At 40.3% G+C, this 18133-nt stretch overlaps 1 protein-coding gene and 2 non-coding genes across 12 annotated transcripts in view; all 3 read right to left on the minus strand.

Annotated features, from left to right (window-relative positions):
- The window catches only part of PUM1 (pumilio RNA binding family member 1), a 79321-nt gene that overhangs the window by 22711 nt on the left and 38477 nt on the right, over positions 1–18133 (minus strand). For 7 of the 10 annotated variants that reach the window (XR_011328064.1, XM_069803379.1, XM_069803371.1 and 4 more), the window contains 5 exons: positions 13096–13189; positions 11654–11770; positions 5667–5818; positions 2226–2364; positions 499–642 (listed from right to left, as the gene is read on the minus strand). Coding sequence is in view for 9 of the 10 variants with exons in the window: in XM_069803379.1 (XP_069659480.1) it covers positions 499–642; positions 2226–2364; positions 5667–5818; positions 11654–11770; positions 13096–13189 (646 nt within the window). In the remaining variant the exon portion in view is untranslated. The remainder of the gene's footprint in view (positions 1–498; positions 643–2225; positions 2365–5666; positions 5819–11653; positions 11771–13095; positions 13190–18133) is intronic. The other 3 variants (XM_069803375.1, XM_069803374.1, XM_069803373.1) reach the window with 2 other exon arrangements.
- Positions 8107–8190, minus strand: LOC138689504 (small nucleolar RNA SNORD103/SNORD85). Its single transcript, XR_011328327.1, has one exon. It is a non-coding gene; the product is annotated as a small nucleolar RNA SNORD103/SNORD85 (small nucleolar RNA).
- On the minus strand, positions 12788–12873 carry LOC138689485 (small nucleolar RNA SNORD103/SNORD85). Its single transcript, XR_011328307.1, has one exon. It is a non-coding gene; the product is annotated as a small nucleolar RNA SNORD103/SNORD85 (small nucleolar RNA).

Raw genomic sequence — 18133 nt, forward strand, 5'->3', positions numbered from 1 at the left:
AATAAACAAGAGCTACAAGGAAACAATTAAAAGGCCCATTTCGTAATCTGTTACTAACACTGGCAAAGACTGCTTACACGCACAGATTCTGGCTGAAAAAAATCCTTTTGAAGCCTTGAACTCCCAAAGAACCCTAATAAAACTCGAAACAACTCATGGCAAAGGCCAGGCACGTAACATTTTACGCAAGGTGATCATTTGGGAATTCAACACAGGCTAAACTCTTTTATTACGTGGGAAACTAGATGCCAGCAGACAAATTTAAATAACTGTCATGAAACTCTGCAAAATTATTAATAGAGTTTATGCGACGCTACCTCTGAGGCTGTTCTGGAGGCTCAGCCCACAGTGAGCACAGAGGATGTTCTCAACAACAATCCCCGCAATGGATCTCAGTGAGGGCAAGTGTGTCATCATTGCCAGCAAAGCCTGGAGGATTTCAGTTCCACCCTCTGCCAGGGATAGAGCCAATTTTCACTTGACGGCCTGGGGACTCACCTGCTTGCGCGGCGGAGGAGCTGATAATGACTGGAGCTGGGGCTACCAGACGGACAGGGGCCCCCAGCCCATTCCTGGCCCCTGCATTCACCACTAGAGCACCTGTTTGGTCATAGTAAGCAGCAGGAGCCAGCACTGGGTAACCTGAAGAGGCAAATTACAGGTGCACAGGTAAGGTAACAAGCAACACAACACATGGCAGATCAATTGTCTTCAGACAAGCACAGTGCAAAAGGATTTTTAAAGGATAATCTGAATGGAAAAAGAAAAAGCAACAATAGTTCTGCTTCTCCTGGAAAAAAAAAATCTGTATTAACAGTCTACGACTTGACACTGGTAAGACTTTCAGGTAGAGAAGGCATTTCCCCTCCCCCCCAAACTACTACACTAGCATTGCCCTCTGTGTAAATTCAGTTATGTGGATTAAAAAAAAAGGTCTTAAAATACTTATAAGGAAAAAGAAATAGCACTTTTGTATGACATGTGCTGAGACTTTTCATATATGTGAACACACTGCACTTCCAACTCTCCCACTGTATGCTGAAGTTGTTCAATGTGCACACACATGCCAACAAGACATGGAACTTAAAGTTATGCATTTTTGAAGGTATGTATCATAAAGCATACTTTAACATACATAAATAAAAACTCGTAAATCAAATATGTTGGTGATACACAAAGCAAAAGACTTTCAGTAGTATATAGCTATTTAGGTACCTTGCTATGTAATTGTACAGTTAAATAAAACTTTGAAGAAAAAGTGCATGGTTCTCCAAGGTGGGGTCACAAACAGAATGCTTTCTGTGATTATTTGCTTTGCAAATATAACATCCAAGCCCCCAATAATGCATATTTAAGGAAATTTGCAGACTGCTTGGAAACATGCATGTTATAGTTCATTCTGTAACTTAATACAGCAACATTCTTCTTAAATAATAGAAAAACCCTGTGTAACAACCATGTGACACTTCCAGTGAGGAGACCTGGGGTCGAAATAATCCTGTTATCTTATATTTGACCAGTGGGACATACTTGCACATTATTCAGAGAAATACTTACGTTTGCCCTTTGCCATTACAATAATATTCTGTATAACTGAATGTCAAAAGCATTTGTACCACACAGCCTCATGGATCAGAGCTAAAATTCATACAGTAGCTTCTCTCTTGTAGAACTACAAATTACAATAAAACCCTGCTTCCTTTTATCCATTTTCTTTTCTTGTTTTTAAGCCACTAGTATTTGCCTGGAAGAAATTATGAAGGGGAAGTCCTTATCCTGTTAAAGTCAAGCACCTGGCAGGGATAGAAAGACAAGGCTAATGAATGGGACTAAGATACCTCTGAGGTTTTAAAATAAAGATCACATAAGCTAGCATGATCCACAGAAAAAACTGAAAGCAACTTCCAATAGGGGCCATCAATTCTTTTGAGTATGCAAGCAACTAATGCACCCATACAGCAATACAGTTGATGACATTTGTTTTCATCTGTGGAACGGGGACCTAAACCTTGATTTAACTTAAATGCTGCATAGGTAGTTAGGTTCACCATCTAACAGCCTCTCAAAAGTGTCTTCTATACCCACAGATTAAACCAGAAAACAATAAAAAAAAAAACCCCACTGCTGAATGCCAGCCAAATGTGACACCATGCAGAGACACAAGATATAATTTTCTTAGATCTCCTTGGGCACTGGAGAAATTGCAGCTCCCTCGGAGCCCCTACCTGGCATCCCCGCTGCCAGCCCTTGTCCAAAGGCAAGAGCAGAATTGACGGCTGCAGCAGCCACCAGCGGATCAGTCTGCTGTCCCTGCTGGTTCTGATTTGGGGTCAAAGGACGCTGACTGGCCCCTCCGCGGAGAACCTGGAGAAGACAGAGGAACATCGATCTGTTTATTTTGGGACCCAGAAGCAAGCCGCAATCACCAGACACTTGCAAGAGCATCAGCAGCAGTCTAGTTGAAGTTCTTGCACAACTAGTGTGTGACAACCCCTCCCCTTTACTCAGGACAGAGCTGCCTTCACCACAAGCTTTGTCACTACTACCATGGGTAAATGCAGAAGACCCAATTTAAATAATACATCCCCTCTCAGGCTTGCTGAGCATAATCTGGAAGCGCTTCATCATCTGACCTCTTTCATTTCTTGATATACCTTCAATACTCATCCTTGTTAGAATTGTTTGCAAGCTATCTGCCCCATCCCAGGCAACATTTGGTCTCTGCCACAAAAGCACCACTGAAAGCCCACTTGAGCAGAAACTTAAAAAGCCCGACTTAAGAGCTGGTGCTGATGACACAAGGTGACATGGGTTTTTCCAAGCTGCCAGCCCCCGTAGAAAACAGCGACCCAGTGACATGACACTTACTCATCAGAAATAATGACCAAAGATCACTCACCATCTTTTATATGTAGCTCTTGTGGTTTAAGCACATGTTGCTCTCAAAAGGGAAGATGGCAAACTGACCTTTCCTGTAATTACCTGTGACAGGCTTTGTTTGCAAAAGCCTTTTACTCAAAGTGGTGATGCAAGAGTCTGCACCCACGAGCGAGGTCAGGTTATTAAAAAAGCCATCCTTTGGTACTCAGCATGCCTTGTTGCAAAAGGCAACATTGTGCGTGTCACCCGATAAAGTTATTGAAAGGAAAAAATGACTTTGTGCATTGAGAGACTGGGAGAGGATCCTGAAGTTAACTGATTTAGACATGCATCCCAGAGTTTGCTATCGCTGTCAAAGCCTGAACGTGAACTCTTCAGCCTAGGGAGTCTCAAAAGTTGCAGCTGCTCAGTAAGCACGCATTGTGCAAGGGTGCTGTACCAAATATACGCGTTGGATGGCAGGCTACAGGAAGTGAAATGTTGGCAGTTTTTAGAAATAAGCTATTAAGAAGTCGTAAGCATCACAAATTAACTGTCCATAATCATCACTCTAGCTTTACAAAATGTTTGCCTCAGTACTTTTCAGAAAAATTTCATTAAAAAAAAAAATACACACTGTATCCCCCTATGGATGTAAGGTTTGCATTAAAAACAATACCCACGATTCCCACTCATGCCTGCTGCATGGCTATAAAAGGAATGAAAAATACTATAAAGGCTACTGATGATTGATATTTTTTATTTTAATAGCCTAAGTCTTCGCAGAAGCATTTCAGCACACACCTTCCTTATAGGGAAAGGTTCCCAGTTTGAATGCCAAAGCATAAATGGCTTTTACACACTCTTAATGCCGTTTTACCTGTGCGCACGGGTGCATGCAGGAGGTCTGTTCAACATGCTCCTGTCTGTGACCTGCCAGGTGGGGAGGTTTGATGATTAACTTTGCAGGAGCAAAGTGTTCTCCTCCTGATCACTGGTCCAGAATCATTGTTGTGAAACATCACTGCTTTTATTATCTGAAAAGGCCTTATAATACTACCAAACACTGTTTTTTGTTTTCAAAGCAGCTAATAAATTCAACTGCCAATTGCTATCTTCTATAACTGCAATCTCAAACACACGAGGACCAGAAAGGAAGGCTTTGTGTTACTACGAGAAAGGAGCCACCTCACTTTTCGGTAGGATAGCAAACCCATTTTGCTTCCAAGCAGGAAGTAACATGGGAGAGAGACTGACAAAACTGTATAAAGCCAACATCAGCCAAGGACCAGTGCTTAAGCAAATACTAGACAAATTATCTGGGGTTGTGCCAGAGAGCTGGCCAGGTAACAGACGCCCGAGTCCACTGCTTGACACCCATCCTACGGGCCCTTTGGAGGTCTGAAAGGAGAAAAGTAGAGTATATCCAACCACGTGTCCAAGGGGAATAAGAACCAAAACAAGGGTGGTTGGATGCCTCTCATCCTTCTAGCATTTAACTAATTACGCAGGTTCAGCAACCATCAGTTTAGTTTGAAAGTTTGGATTTTTTTTTTTTTAAATAGCAAACTAACAATTTGCACTCCCATACAACTTCATAAAACATTTAGGATGGCTTTTCATTATAGTAAAGGAAGAAAATTATTGTTCCCTATTAATTCTCATACTAGCCTATGAGTTTCCACCTTCTGCTCCAGTAGTTGCTAGATTCACATTTGTGTCATCTGCATCAGAGGTACAACTATGATTAAATACCAGACCTTTAAAATGCTTATTTTACCTAACTGAAGTTAGGAAAATTAACGCAGTTAAATTCCAAGTGTGTATGTGGGGAAACAAACAACAAAACTGAACAAGAAATTACATAGTGATTCATCACAAAGATGCATAACAATTTTCGACAAAAGAAAAAGTACAGGCTATATAATCCAATATGCTGGCACTGCCAAGGGATTAAGACAGAAGAGGTGGATGGTGCAAACCCCAGCAAGCACACCTCATTTACAAAATATGTAAGGAAAAAGTTCCCCTTATCAGTCCCCAGTGTGCCCTCTTCATTTTTTGTTTTTTTAAAAAGCAAATACCATTTAAACAACAGATACCTGTCTCAATATTCATCTCTAACACACTTAAAGAGATCCTTCACTATCTTGATTAATTTTGTCCCTTTAGGTGTCAAATTCTCCAAATTTTTGTGTAGACTAAAGCAAACCAGCTGCAGTTTGCCTTATAAAAATAGCAAACTCAATGTTTTCTTTTTGCACTCATCTTTTGTCTTCAAGTCCTCACATGGATAGCAAACTAATTCATTTTGCTATTATTTTGACCCTTTTAAAGCTAGTCTTCACCACAAAAAGCATCCTATACTGGACAGCACCCTGAAGATAAGAACACACTTCCTGACATTTAGTATTTGACACACATTATCATCCCCTCCATGGCCTTCAAGTTGCAGTGATGGGCACAAAAACAGACTGCAAGATGATAATTTCCACTCGCACGCCAACGGCATGTGTTTGCTACTGCGTTGCTCAGCAGTGTTCATAAACTTATTAATTTTTTTACAAAGCATTAACACGCAATAATTCACCACCACAAACGTACGTGCGCTATCCTCCACGTGCTTGATGCATAAATGATGTAACAGAATGCATAGATGTTTCTTCTTTTTTCAAGAGAAGTCAAAGGCTCTCTTCCTCAATTACAACTGAGTGTCAGGAGTGGTCATTGAAAAAAACCATCAGAATTCTTCAAAGCCGCTGTGTTCCCTGTAAATGACTTGACGTGCAAAGCATCCCACCCCTTACCTGTTGTTGGCCCTGCTGGGTTTGCTGAGTAGTCTGCTGATTTGCTGAATTAGTTGCAGCAGCAGCCGCAGCAGCTTGCTGCTGGAAGAGACTGGCAGGATAAACTCCCCAGGGCGTAACTCCATAGTACTGGTGAGGAACAACTGCCGGACCTAAAATGTGAAGGGAATCAGTGAGCTTCTGTAGCGTGACAAGCATTACACAGCAAACCGTCACCAAAAATACCTGCTTGTCATATTTGGTTTAACAAATCCTATTTCAAGGTGATCTGCTTTAAATCCTTTGCAAATACGGAGGGATTCTGGCATTTGTATTATTCATTTTTAAAAAGCTTAGAAGTCAGACCTGAAATTTCATCTTTACTTGCTTTTACCTTATTGGATAAGGTCAAATTCTGCTACCAGTGATCCTGCTGAAATTCCATGTTTTTATTTTTGTGCCCTAATTTTTTAGTGAAGGAACAAAACTTTATCTCTAACCAAAAGAGAAGGAAACTTGTTTAAGCACAGAGATATACAAGTCTCTTCTGATCTCAGCTGACATTCACAGCTCAGTAACATCTGTCATTTAGCTCCCCAATAAATTAAGAAAACCTCTTTGCAGCTGGATAGCATAAATTCTCAAGTGTTTAAAATGTTATTTTTCTAGCCACTCAGATCTACTTCACACTTGCAAACCACTATAAAAGGCTGTATGATCCTGTATCTTTTTACATTCCCTCCTCCTCAAACTTAAGAGGCTTTAAAAAAAAAAAAAATCTTGGAGGATACCAGAAAAAGCATAACTTTTGAAGATTCATTGTGTTTTATCAAGTCTCAGGACACTGCACACTTAATTTGGTGATAGCAGAATAGCAGCCTATATCCTTAAATAATTCTAGTTGGCATAAAGCTGGGGAAGCAGCAAGTACTCTGTGCTGAACAGTGGAGTCCCTCCCACCAAATAACAGTTATGTGAATCCAATAATATTTTTTAATACGTCTGTTCTATATCTTTTGGAAAGGTCAGCAGAAAAGTAGAAGTATTTCCGTTGCTTTTCAAATACATCACCTATCCCACGGGTTCCCTCCCCCACAGTAGGAGTAACTTACGGCACGCTAGCCTTTTTAAGGTAGAGTGCCACAGTCATATTTGACACTGTAGAATAAACAAGTCTTTAGTGAATTTGAACCACACACTTGTTCTTATATGGAGTATAAATAGCTTCTATTTTAAGAGAGACAGTCAGCATTTGAGTTCTAACCAAGTCATTTCAGTATTGCTGTAAGTTACATCTTAGAGTAAGACACTAAGGAGCACAAGCGTAACACACATAAAGACTATGAGTGTTTGCCCCAAGAGACTTAAAAACTATTGCCCCCAAAATGAGGGACGACAGTAAAAAAGAAGATGCAAAAAGACACTGCTGAGTCTAAGCTTGGGTATGACAAAGGGGGGAAAAACCAGGAAGTACTTTTTTCTTTTGGTTTTGATCTTTATACAGCAATATGTGTTTGTCTCAAATGAGCTACTACATAATACAAAAGCAATCCACTGTGCAACAGTCTGGATCTCAGCCTGGATGAACTACTGCTCCTGCAATCAATACTGCAGACTGGTGAGATTCAGCAACACTTCATGACGTTCATTTCCTATTTAATGTCAAATATTAAATTCCTATTTCAAAAGTGTAATAGTCACTCTCCTTTATTATTTTGGTTTTAACCACTGTATTTTCCCCAAATTTAGGATTTTGTAGTGTCATTAACACACATGCCCAACTATGTACAGCAGGGAGATGTTACAAGTAGTCTGTTGTCTTAACGCCAGGCACTTAGCAATACATGCTGAACAGTCGGATTTGTATCTCACACTAAAGCTCTGCCACAAAATCCACCCTTGCTGGATTTACTGTTTGCCATCAGTCAGAGAAGGTGACTTGTCTGTCTTGCTTAGATTTGTCTTGGGGGAGCAACCACTTGTTTCTTACCTTCCAACCTGGAAATTCATGCACAGCAATAGCTACAATTAAAAAACCTGCAGAAAATTAATGAGTCCCACAATGGTATTGCCTATCTTGACCTAAGCAGTTAGAGACACACAGCTAATTGGCAGATTATAACCTGTTTATATTCAGTCAATGCAGATCAGATGCCAACTGCTAGGGTCCTCCTGCACTCAAAAGGAAAAGTTGCAACGGCTCTGTTTTCTGCAAGTAATTAGTCTGTGTTTGCACTTAGGCTACTGGGAAGTTGCTGCAATACTCTTTATCTGGGCAAAATGTGGGCATCTCTCTGGGTTATTTTAATTTCACTTCTAATTATCAAACAAGCAGTCTAGATGGGTTTTTTTCCTAGTTAGAGGTTGCTCATCAGATCTGCAAAAGCCTTAGGTGTTTAAAAGAAGAGGAGACACAAAGTCTTTGAAGTTTGCAGGCGGCTGGGCTTAAAAGAGCTGCAAGTCTGGCTCAGCTCATTTGAGCACACAGTGAGGCTCATTATTGAACAGTGTTCTCAGTGAGGGCAAGTGTGTCATCATTGCCAGACTTATAAAAACATGCAGAGTGTTTCTTTACTTCAGGAGATATTGCATCTGCTTTTACACTTACTAAAGATACACATACGCAAGAAAATAAAAGCCATTCTAGTGCCTTTGAAATCAAATATTCCCACTACGTCTCACACATTGGCCACAGACACCCACAAATATTCCTTTCAAGAAACATTAGCAAATCCATCTGTAAGTGTGTTCATAACAAAATTTTTGCTTTTAATCTCAGCCTTCACACTCAAATCTCTGTAAGCAGAAGCCATACTTGCTCTCTGCAGGAACAGCCAGCCCCCTCTTGCCAAGGATGAGGACTTAGTGACCACCTGGTTAAACAGCCTCAAGAACCTCACATCTGAAAATGCAAGGCTGTGGATAGCAACTTTACCAAATACTATCAACTTGTGAGCTCATCACTTCACAATTATCGGTATGGCAACCGCAGATATCCATGAAGTGGTGTCTTTTTAGGGATGGGGGTGAGAAACAGCTGAACTCAAAAGGCTCTGGTGCAGCCCCATGCAAACCCTGCCGTACAGCGCCTGGGGCCAGCACAGATCGAGAAGAGGAGAGGCACCCTTGCATGACACGTGCTCCCCCAAACCCCGGTCCTAGGCGGTATGTGCATGCATCCATACCTGTCACCAGCTCTGAGCTGGCTCTGCATGGGACACAGGTCAGCACCAAGTGAATGAGGCTTCTAAGAAACCCAAGCTTGAGAAGCACAGTGCAGACACATCCAAACCGACTCTACCTTCAGTCTAGGAGCACTGTGTTTTTCCTGTATGCAGATTATTCCAGCATCCACTTCTCTACAAAGAACAGAAACACTTTTCTACCTGTAACACGCCACCTCAGAGGGAATCAACATTTCCCAACTTGTCTTACAAAAGGCAAGATTTCTTTTTTTCAAGTGACATCTTTCTCAAATTTCACAACACTTTTTAAAGACAGCAGTATCTTTCCCATGGTTTAAACTCACAAGTGGTTTTTTTCTTGAGTCTAGGAAGCCCTTCCCTCTGCATTCAAATTTGTTCTTTTAAATGCTACTATTGTTGGGAAGAGAAGAGTATTATCACAGGGCTGACAGTCTTACAATGATGAAAAAGCTGCCATAATGGCAGAATCTTAATTGACAGAATTATCTCTGCCATAAAACACACAAAAGTTTCCCATTCACTCTAAGAGTAACTGAGCAATAAACTACCAACAACTCTAAACTCATTTCTTCCATCTCATAAACTTCTCTAAGTCCTCCCCATTTAACATTCCCATACACATCATGGAGGCCTTCTGACTTTATACATAACTCTAAACATCTAAATTGCCCCACGCCCCTTCAGTGCTATGCTCAGTCATTAGAGAGAAAAGGCTTTCAAAACAGCTCGAGACTAGACAGAAAAGGTGCTTTTCCTAAAACAAACATCAACAAGGAGTGAAGTTTGTTACATTGCCATTTCTAGCTGTTAGGGTCGAAAGCCCAACGAGATCACGTAACTTGTATTTCTCAGTGGTGTAATACTGTAAGTACGTTGCAGCGCATTACACATTCTTTTGTTTTGCTTTCAAGAATCATAAAGTTTACAAATTATTCAAGTAGAGATTCTGATGCCAAGTTTTGGAATGCTTTAGGTATCCTGGGGTATGTTATTTCCTAGTTCAAATTTATAAGGCCCTAATCAGATATTCAGGCAACTGCAGCTTTAATACTGCTGAGAGAAAGGAAGAAAAGAAAAAAAAAAAAGTTGTCACAAACACACTTGCTGTTTCCTAGAAATCTGGTAGCAGTTACATGTGGTCTTTCTATGAAATCAAGACGCTGACCTCCTTCCCCACTGAACTTCAGCATGTTACTGAAGAATGAGCGCTAGCTTTAGAAGCACTGAGGTGATGCATAAAGGCCAACCAGAATCCTCTTTTTATAGTATTTGTTTACAAAGCACCTCTTCTAACTGTAACTGGAATTGCTAGTGTTCTAGCACCTCTTCCCTGCTAAGTCCTGACTGAAGCTTCCTACTTATATCTGCCACCAAGAGTTCAGGTCATTCATTCACTGTCACACGTTCATCATCACATGATAGTTTATCAATTCCTGGACTATAAGGAATATCCCTGTACTCTAGCTCTTGGCTTTCTTCCATTTAATCACAGCGTCATTTGTTTGCCAACAACATGTTGTTACCTAAACTTAATCTTGCATTGTTATTATGCAATCAGCATACAAAATTCACAACAGCCAAAAGGTGCAAAGCCCATCTTCGAACTATAATCTTGATTTTTTACATACTTCAATATGATCCACTAAAAAATGCCATCCAACTGGGTAAGAGTTGCTGAAATCCCATTGCAGAGCTTGACCTGATACTGGCCTCAAAGCTAAGCAGCAGTTATGTAAGAGCTGTTAAACATGCCGAAAAGTCACGTACCAAACCACAATGCTGTTTGGCAGAGCGCTATATTCACATACAACCAACGTTTCATGGTTTTGATTTGGTACAAGCTATCCCATAGTGGAAGAGATTTGCAGTGGGTATACAAGTTTTAAGTGGAGTGTGGCAACAGCGTACAGGCTCCACTAAAAATCACCACTACTGTGAACTAAGCAGTTTTTATTTAAAATGTAGAAGGCTTCCTTTCCCGGTGGCTCATGGAAAGAAAAGCATAGTTATAAAAACGTTCTTCTGAAAGTACATTCCTCCTTTGTCCTCAATGCTTAGGCAAGAACTTTACGGCATACGCAGCAAAAGTTCAACGTACAATGTGTTCTTCACACTGCCTGATAAGCTGTTTTACCGAGCTGTCATCTCAAGATACAACAATTTTGGCTATGACAGTTGGCAAGAATTTGGAAACTGATACATGAATGTTTGGGAGAAAGATCTTGCATGAAGACAAGAGCCACCATCTTTGCTTGCCATCTGGAAAACTGCATATTCATAGTATAAGCCTCACAGCAGACATGGGATGTTTTTACCTAAAAAACCTAAAAAGCTTAAATTCTTAACAGACTCTAGAAAAAGAGAAAGATATCATTTGCAGGATGCACTACAGTAAGTCAAGCTAAACAGCAATGAAATACAACTTTCCTGGCAAGAAAATACATCTTCCATCTTTCTAGCATTTAATAAGTATATTTTCAAAGGTACCTCTCGCTACTGTCAGTTACCAAAAAAACCCAAACATGTAGCAACATTTATGTCTGCAAGTGTTTTATTTCAGATTTGCTCTGGTTGTTTATCCTCAACAGAGACAGAGCCCATAGCAAGCGTTATACAAGTATTATCACATTTAATCTACAGAAAATACAGTTTCCAAGACAAATTGTGTTCCAACTCACTGATATACAATGATCTCTCTAGAGAAATTACAATGAACTAATATTTAATTTTCAATCACAGACTCAAGAACAGTTTTGGTACAGAAAACTGTCACAAATGCACAGACAACTGGAAGTATCTCACCTAATGTTGCAGCTGCTGCAAGTCCGGCTGCATACGGATCTGTTCCTGGTGGAGCAGCGCTGATGATGTACGGATTGGGGACAAAGGCAGCAGGAGCTAAACCTGCTGAAAACATACCTGTCAGTAAAAACAAACTTAACTAGAACTGAAGCCCTACCAAAACACCTCTGGCTACCTGGCTGGCAAACACAAAAGCTCAGGTTGCTTTAGTATTTTCAATCTTTTTACACGTTGCTTTTTATAGGGAGTGAGCAACCACTGCATTTCCCAGAGTCTTAATAAACAACCTACAGAGGATATAACTTACATAAAAGAAACCTAATTCCAAGGTTGCAATGCCCCATAAGTAAAGCTGAAGTGGTAAAATACTCATATATACAATACCCATACTTGCTCAGGTATATCTGCAGCACAGACACACCCTTACTGTTTAGGTGACTATTAACACCATCTAGATATTAACATTATCTAATTGCTTGTTACTATTCTGTATTTTCTATAGCAAGTTGATGGAGAACCAGTTTACCCTACTGAGTTCCATGCCCACTACACAATACCAGTACTTGAATTAATTAGTTTGGAAGGAGCTCAGGAGTGTACAGGCAACATCGCAGGGCACTATCACTGCCGTGTACGCATTACCTTCCTCTGCAAGGAAACAGTTTAATTATTAGAGAAATTACCAGTGGGCGGGAGAGGGGTGTGGAGGGGAGGTAAAGGGGAGTAAGTTAAAAAGCTAAATAATTTTAATTCAGGTCTATCCCTGAACTCCAATAAGCACACAAATGCACTGCAGAGAGCCCGGAGAGTCCCAGCACATTTGTATTGGGCTTTCGGGTAGGAAGAACTACCACTTAAATTGCTTATTGTGCTGAAACCATTTAACTCTAAGATAGTTTAATCATCCAGGAGTAGCCCTTCTACAGTTCTCCTGTTTTTCTATGCACAGGATTAAGTGCTTTCTTCCCAGTTAATCTATACTGCTTTAATAATATGAATCATGTGTTTGCATAAATTACATCTTTAAGTTAAAGTCAGACCCCAGACAGCTGAACCACAGGAAGCACATTTAGGTGTATATTGAATTGTGCATTTTTCCCCTCACTTCACTGTGCCACTTACCCCAAATTCATGCCTCACTCAGAGCAAGCAAGTACTTGAAAACGCTCTCATTACTGAACAGCACTCTCAGCAAGGGTAAGAGTGTCATTCCTGCCAGACATGCATGCTCTACAGCTTTTGAAATGTGCAAGATATACCTCCAGAATTTTTCAAGTAAATCTTCAAACAATATACTTCTGCTTGTGTGTCAATTACCAGTTGCAAAAACATACTTAGGATTCTCTAAAACCTACCAACCCTTTCCCCCTGGTATTTTCCCAATGTATTCTGAGGATTAACAGAAGTCCAGTAAAATGTAACGTATTAAATGCAATACTTACCTATGTGAGGCTGATGAGCAGCTGCCAACGCGTACTGCTGCTGCTGCGCTGCTGTTAGTTGTTGAACAGCAAGTGCATTCGGTCTTTGGAACAACTAGAGGGACAAAAGCACAAAAAAGGTCCTTTACTCATGCACGAAAAGCATTCTCTTACTTCCTTTCAAAGCAATTCCTTTACACTAGATTTATTTTCACAACTACAGATATTTCTCTTTAAAGAGAAATATTTCAAAAGTAATTGAAAAAAACAACTCCTCTGAAATCAATTGCCTGTGATAAGCCACCTGAAAAAAAATATATTTCTGAAGTACAGCTAAACCACAGCTGGGGTTTTCTCAGTTGTTCTCTACACAATGCCTGAAAGTCATTTTTTCCCCCCAACTCCTCAAACACACAACCCCTAACTGCAACCTGTGGATCACTAGTAACTGCCACAAACACTTCCCGATCTTGAACACTGACTACACTGAAATTGCAGCTACACCAGCAGACAACCCATGCAACTCTCCCAGATGTCTGAAGTGGCAAGCAGGACAGCAGGTGGGCTGCAGAGCAAGGTGTGGGCAAGATGATACACTCAAGATGGCTTCACAGCCAGCTCAAGAGCCGTCAAATGGGATGCCAGCCTCAGCAGCTCACAAACCCCTGGACAAAATGCTTCCTTTACCTGCCAGCCTTCCATCTCCAGCATCTCCTATGTGAATCCAGGCATGAAGTGTAAATTCTGCTTTGACCACAGACAGAAACCAGACCTGGGGACTTTTTGGTTAAGTCATCCAAAGCGTGTACAAGTTCGCCAGCTCACTGCAACTTTACGGAGCAATGGGCAATGTTATTGAGAACAGTCATTCTCAGTAAGAAAAAAAGAGAGGATTACATTAGTCTTCAAAGTATTTTTGCTTAGGGGTTTGTTCTGGTATTTTTCATTCATCCAGATCCTTACTAAAAAACTTAACTTCCTCAGCTTCCTATGCATCTCTCTAAATGAAACACTTCCTGAACCAATCCATTAGCAGACCATCGCTCAGCTCTAATTAAAACATTCAAGGATACACAACCTGAATAGCCACTCTGAAACTATTCAGAAGCGATGTTCATCCCCACTTACTTCCAAAAGTGATTATTTCTGAGGTGTGAATGACTTCACAAAAACCGCTGTGATAAATGTTTTCTCTCTACACTCACTTGGAAAAAATAGGCCTAAATGCCATTCAATTTTCACACCTATTATCTCTGCCCTCCTTTCAGACAAGACAAGTGAGCTACTTCAGCTGTCAGAAGCAGCAATAATAATTCTGCCCAAATTTTTGGCAGAAACTCACAACCATCAAGAAGAAGCACGGAATCATTTAGAAAATTAGGGTGGGGTTTTTTATAGGCAAAAATTGGAGTTGGTTCTCCTGCGAGCAGGATGAGCAACTGCACTGTTTAGGCAGAAAAACTGAAAAAAAAAGATGGGTGATAGTCCACCTCTATTTTCTTCTCTTTTTACAAGTTCAGAAGGAGAAAAAAACATGTAAGGGATCAGTATCAGATTCAGGATGTGGAAACTCAGTACTTGGGGGAACCAGAATTGATCTTCTGTGTGCCCAAAACCCAGTCACCACTGTTTTCCCCAAAGATTGCTCACCCCTTAAGACATTGGGGCCTGTCCATATATCCAAGGAGTATAGTAATGTTGCTTATGGAGAAACATATCAAATCCATGGTTACTTTATTACCTCCCTGGGCCTAACAACAGGAGGGCCATAAAACACTCCTAGCAGTCTTTATGCAGAACACACTTCTTTTTTTTCCTTTTCCTTTTTTCTTTTTTTAAACATGTCATTCAACAATACTTCATGCTTACACAAAGTTGAGTGCTTATGAGGAGTGTAATCTTTGTTAATATACCATCTGTCATTAGTAGCTGGATCAAATGCTCTACTGACTTCTTTTAGTTTAAAAAAGCAAGGACATCATGGACAACATGACCTACAGAAAATGGAATGAGGGATACTGGCTCTGTAGGAGTCTCCAGCAACATCTCATTAACCGATCAGCATGGGCAGATATGGACAAAAAAAATATATATCCCCTAAACTGTTTCACTGCTCAGTATAGATACATCTAGAACAGCCATCCTTGGTTTTGTGCTCTACCTCTGTATTGAGTTCAGCAATCCAATATTTCAGCTTTCTTTACCTGCAAACACTTCACCAAAACCTTTAATTTTCATATTCTTTTGCAACCCTGGGATCTGTTCTTCCAGTCTGCTAATGTGTATTCCACCAAGGTGAACAGCAGAGGAAATGGCTAGATTATTAGTTGCCTGTCTTAAAGGCAAAAAAGCACTTATCTTCTCTGAAAATACTTTTTCTTGTGCTCAGTTTACATGTCTGATGACTTCCACACCTCCCAAATGCATCTCAATGATCCATTTTTAAATTAGAAGTACTAGCAAAAAAAAAAAAAAAAAAAAAAAAAAAAAATCCACAACTACTCAAAGCATGAATATTTCATCTGCTGCTATTGTATTTTTTTTTTTGTTATCTGCTTGCTCTCTCCCCCTCTTCTGAGCACAGCTGATGTATGTCTGGAAGTCAAATTTAGCAGTCAAGGACCCACACCAGCTTTGTGCGTTTTTCCCTTTGCTGAAATCAAGTCACAGTATCCAAAATGCTCTGCAAATAGCTGCTGTCAGCAGCTGTTGAGAGTCTACCTAAAGACTCAGAGGGAGACTGAAAAGATGCTCCTTTACCTAAAATTACTGGTATTACAGAAAGTAGGAATAAGGAACAGAGTAGCTGGGCAGAGTTCTTTCATCTGCTCAAGAAATCACCAAGAGTAAGTCTGCATCCTCAAGTCAAAGAAACCTAACGACTTAGCTCCAACTTAGTGATGCTTACTTCCTTAGACAATATTCTTGAGCTTCTTTAAAACCACATGCAAACATTCTGCATTCACAGTGTGCATTCACAAGCATGAGGAAGGGCTGGATTCCTTCTGCCTGCAGCAGACCTCCTCTCAAGTCTTTACAGAAATTCCCTTCCAAAGAAAGGTCAGATAAATGTTGGTATCTAAGCCATGCACTCTGACAGTGACTTAAATCAGCCACCTCTCCCTCTGCCCGCTTTAAATCACAGTTTCTGCAAGCCTTCAAACCCAGACTCTAGACTCAACTTACCCAGAAGAAACTCAATGTGAACAGCTAAAACTTTCTGCAGCTGCAGATTTCATACTGCCTGTGGCACATACAAGGAAGTGGAGCCAACAAAAACGATCACAATTTCAGGCTTTACTTAGCCAGATAAGCCCCTACACCACATGAGCTCTGGGAATCAACTCTACGTATTTAGGAAGAGTTATTAAAGCCTCAATGCACGGTCTCCATCTGCTGACAGCAAAGACCTATAGTCCAGAAAGCAAAGCAAAAAGTAAAAACTCACATAATAGCTTTTTGTCATCTTATTTGGAACCCTACTGGATATGAAACAAAGGTTGAACTATGTATCAGTATTAAACTGTGAGCTCCAGTAAGTGGAAAAAGGAAACCTCTTCTAATAGCAGTTTTAACTGGAATTTACAATGTGAGACTGAAGTTTTAAGAATGTACACATGGAACATTTTAGCCTATTAGAAATCACATTCAGAGTAAAAACCTACAAATGACTGACACAGTTTTGGAGGAGTTCAGCAGGATCACTCGACATTTCAAAAAGCAAAGCTATTTTCCTCTCTCACACATGTACACAAATGAAGTATCATTTATAACACGTGGGGGAGTTCATCAAGGGAATTCCAAGAAACCAGAACATCGCAATCTGTATTACAGAGTTATGGGAACATTGTAAGATCAGACTTCTGTAAGCCAGTTTCTGCTGCAATATAAACATCCTACATCTCTAATCAGATTACACGTGGTTAAGACCTTCCTTTCTTAATATTGCTTCTAGCTGTACTTGCTTGTAATCCCTTCAAAGTATATGACGCTTCCCAACAGACCGAGAAAGACACTTTTACAGAACGAGATCCTTTTGTTCAGGACGTATTTCCTTCTGACAACTGAATGGAAAAAACTATTCTGCCAAAAGACAGATTTCTTTCATACAAGCTGTAACTGGCAGACAGCGAATACCAAGAAACACTGGCTGCTGGATATCATAATATATCTTAATATATAATTAATATATATTAAGAAAATGGGTACCACTGTGCCAAGATACATTGCATTTACACAAACGTGCACTGAGAGAGGTCACATTTGGCTGAAGAGTGAATCCTTATCTTTAATACAGCACTTACGCTTACAAAAGCCTGTGGTTTGCATTTACTGTAGGTGTAAGTAGCTATTGCAACAAAGATGAAACTAAAATAACAGCCCTTACTATACAGCCTGGCCTGCTTATTCTCAGCATGACCTGGGTGGGAGCTAAGCATGCCAGAGCAACTGGGTGGGCAGGCAGCTGTGCTCACAGCACCAGGACCTCCTGCTCCCCGCCCAGAAATCACAGTTCAAAGAGACGAGAGAGAACTGCAGCTTCACAGGCAACCCAGCAAAGAGTCTTAAGCATGATTACATGGAGATGACATCAGCTCTACATGGATATTACCCATCCCCTTTATAGAAAGAAAACAAAAAAACCCAGGCCTCCCTACAGGGCCAGAGCCAGAAAGCCATACTGCAATCACTTCTGAAATAGGCACACTTTCCAGGTCGGCCTTACTTCAAGCATTTTTATTTCTAGATAGGCGCAAGACATGCCAAATTTTAAATCCTATTTCTTAAAGGCTGGAAGAAACAAATAAAAACTACTTGAACTTGTAAATGAGCCTTAATTTTAATAAAATACACTAACAGACAAAATACAAATTACAGGCTTCACATTCCTGCAGTTACTTTCCCATACCTAATGGTTCTTTAAAAAGGAGTTCACTTAGTTAGCTCTAACATACTGTTTTAAAAAAATACACAAGTTTCATTGTTTAAAACTAATTCTTGCATTCAAGGTCCTACACCACAGAGTAAGACAAAGACTTGAAACTAGCTTTTTTTTTCT

Source organism: Haliaeetus albicilla, chromosome 16 (genome assembly GCF_947461875.1).
Source record: "Haliaeetus albicilla chromosome 16, bHalAlb1.1, whole genome shotgun sequence".
Taxonomy (NCBI): Eukaryota; Metazoa; Chordata; class Aves; order Accipitriformes; family Accipitridae; genus Haliaeetus; species Haliaeetus albicilla.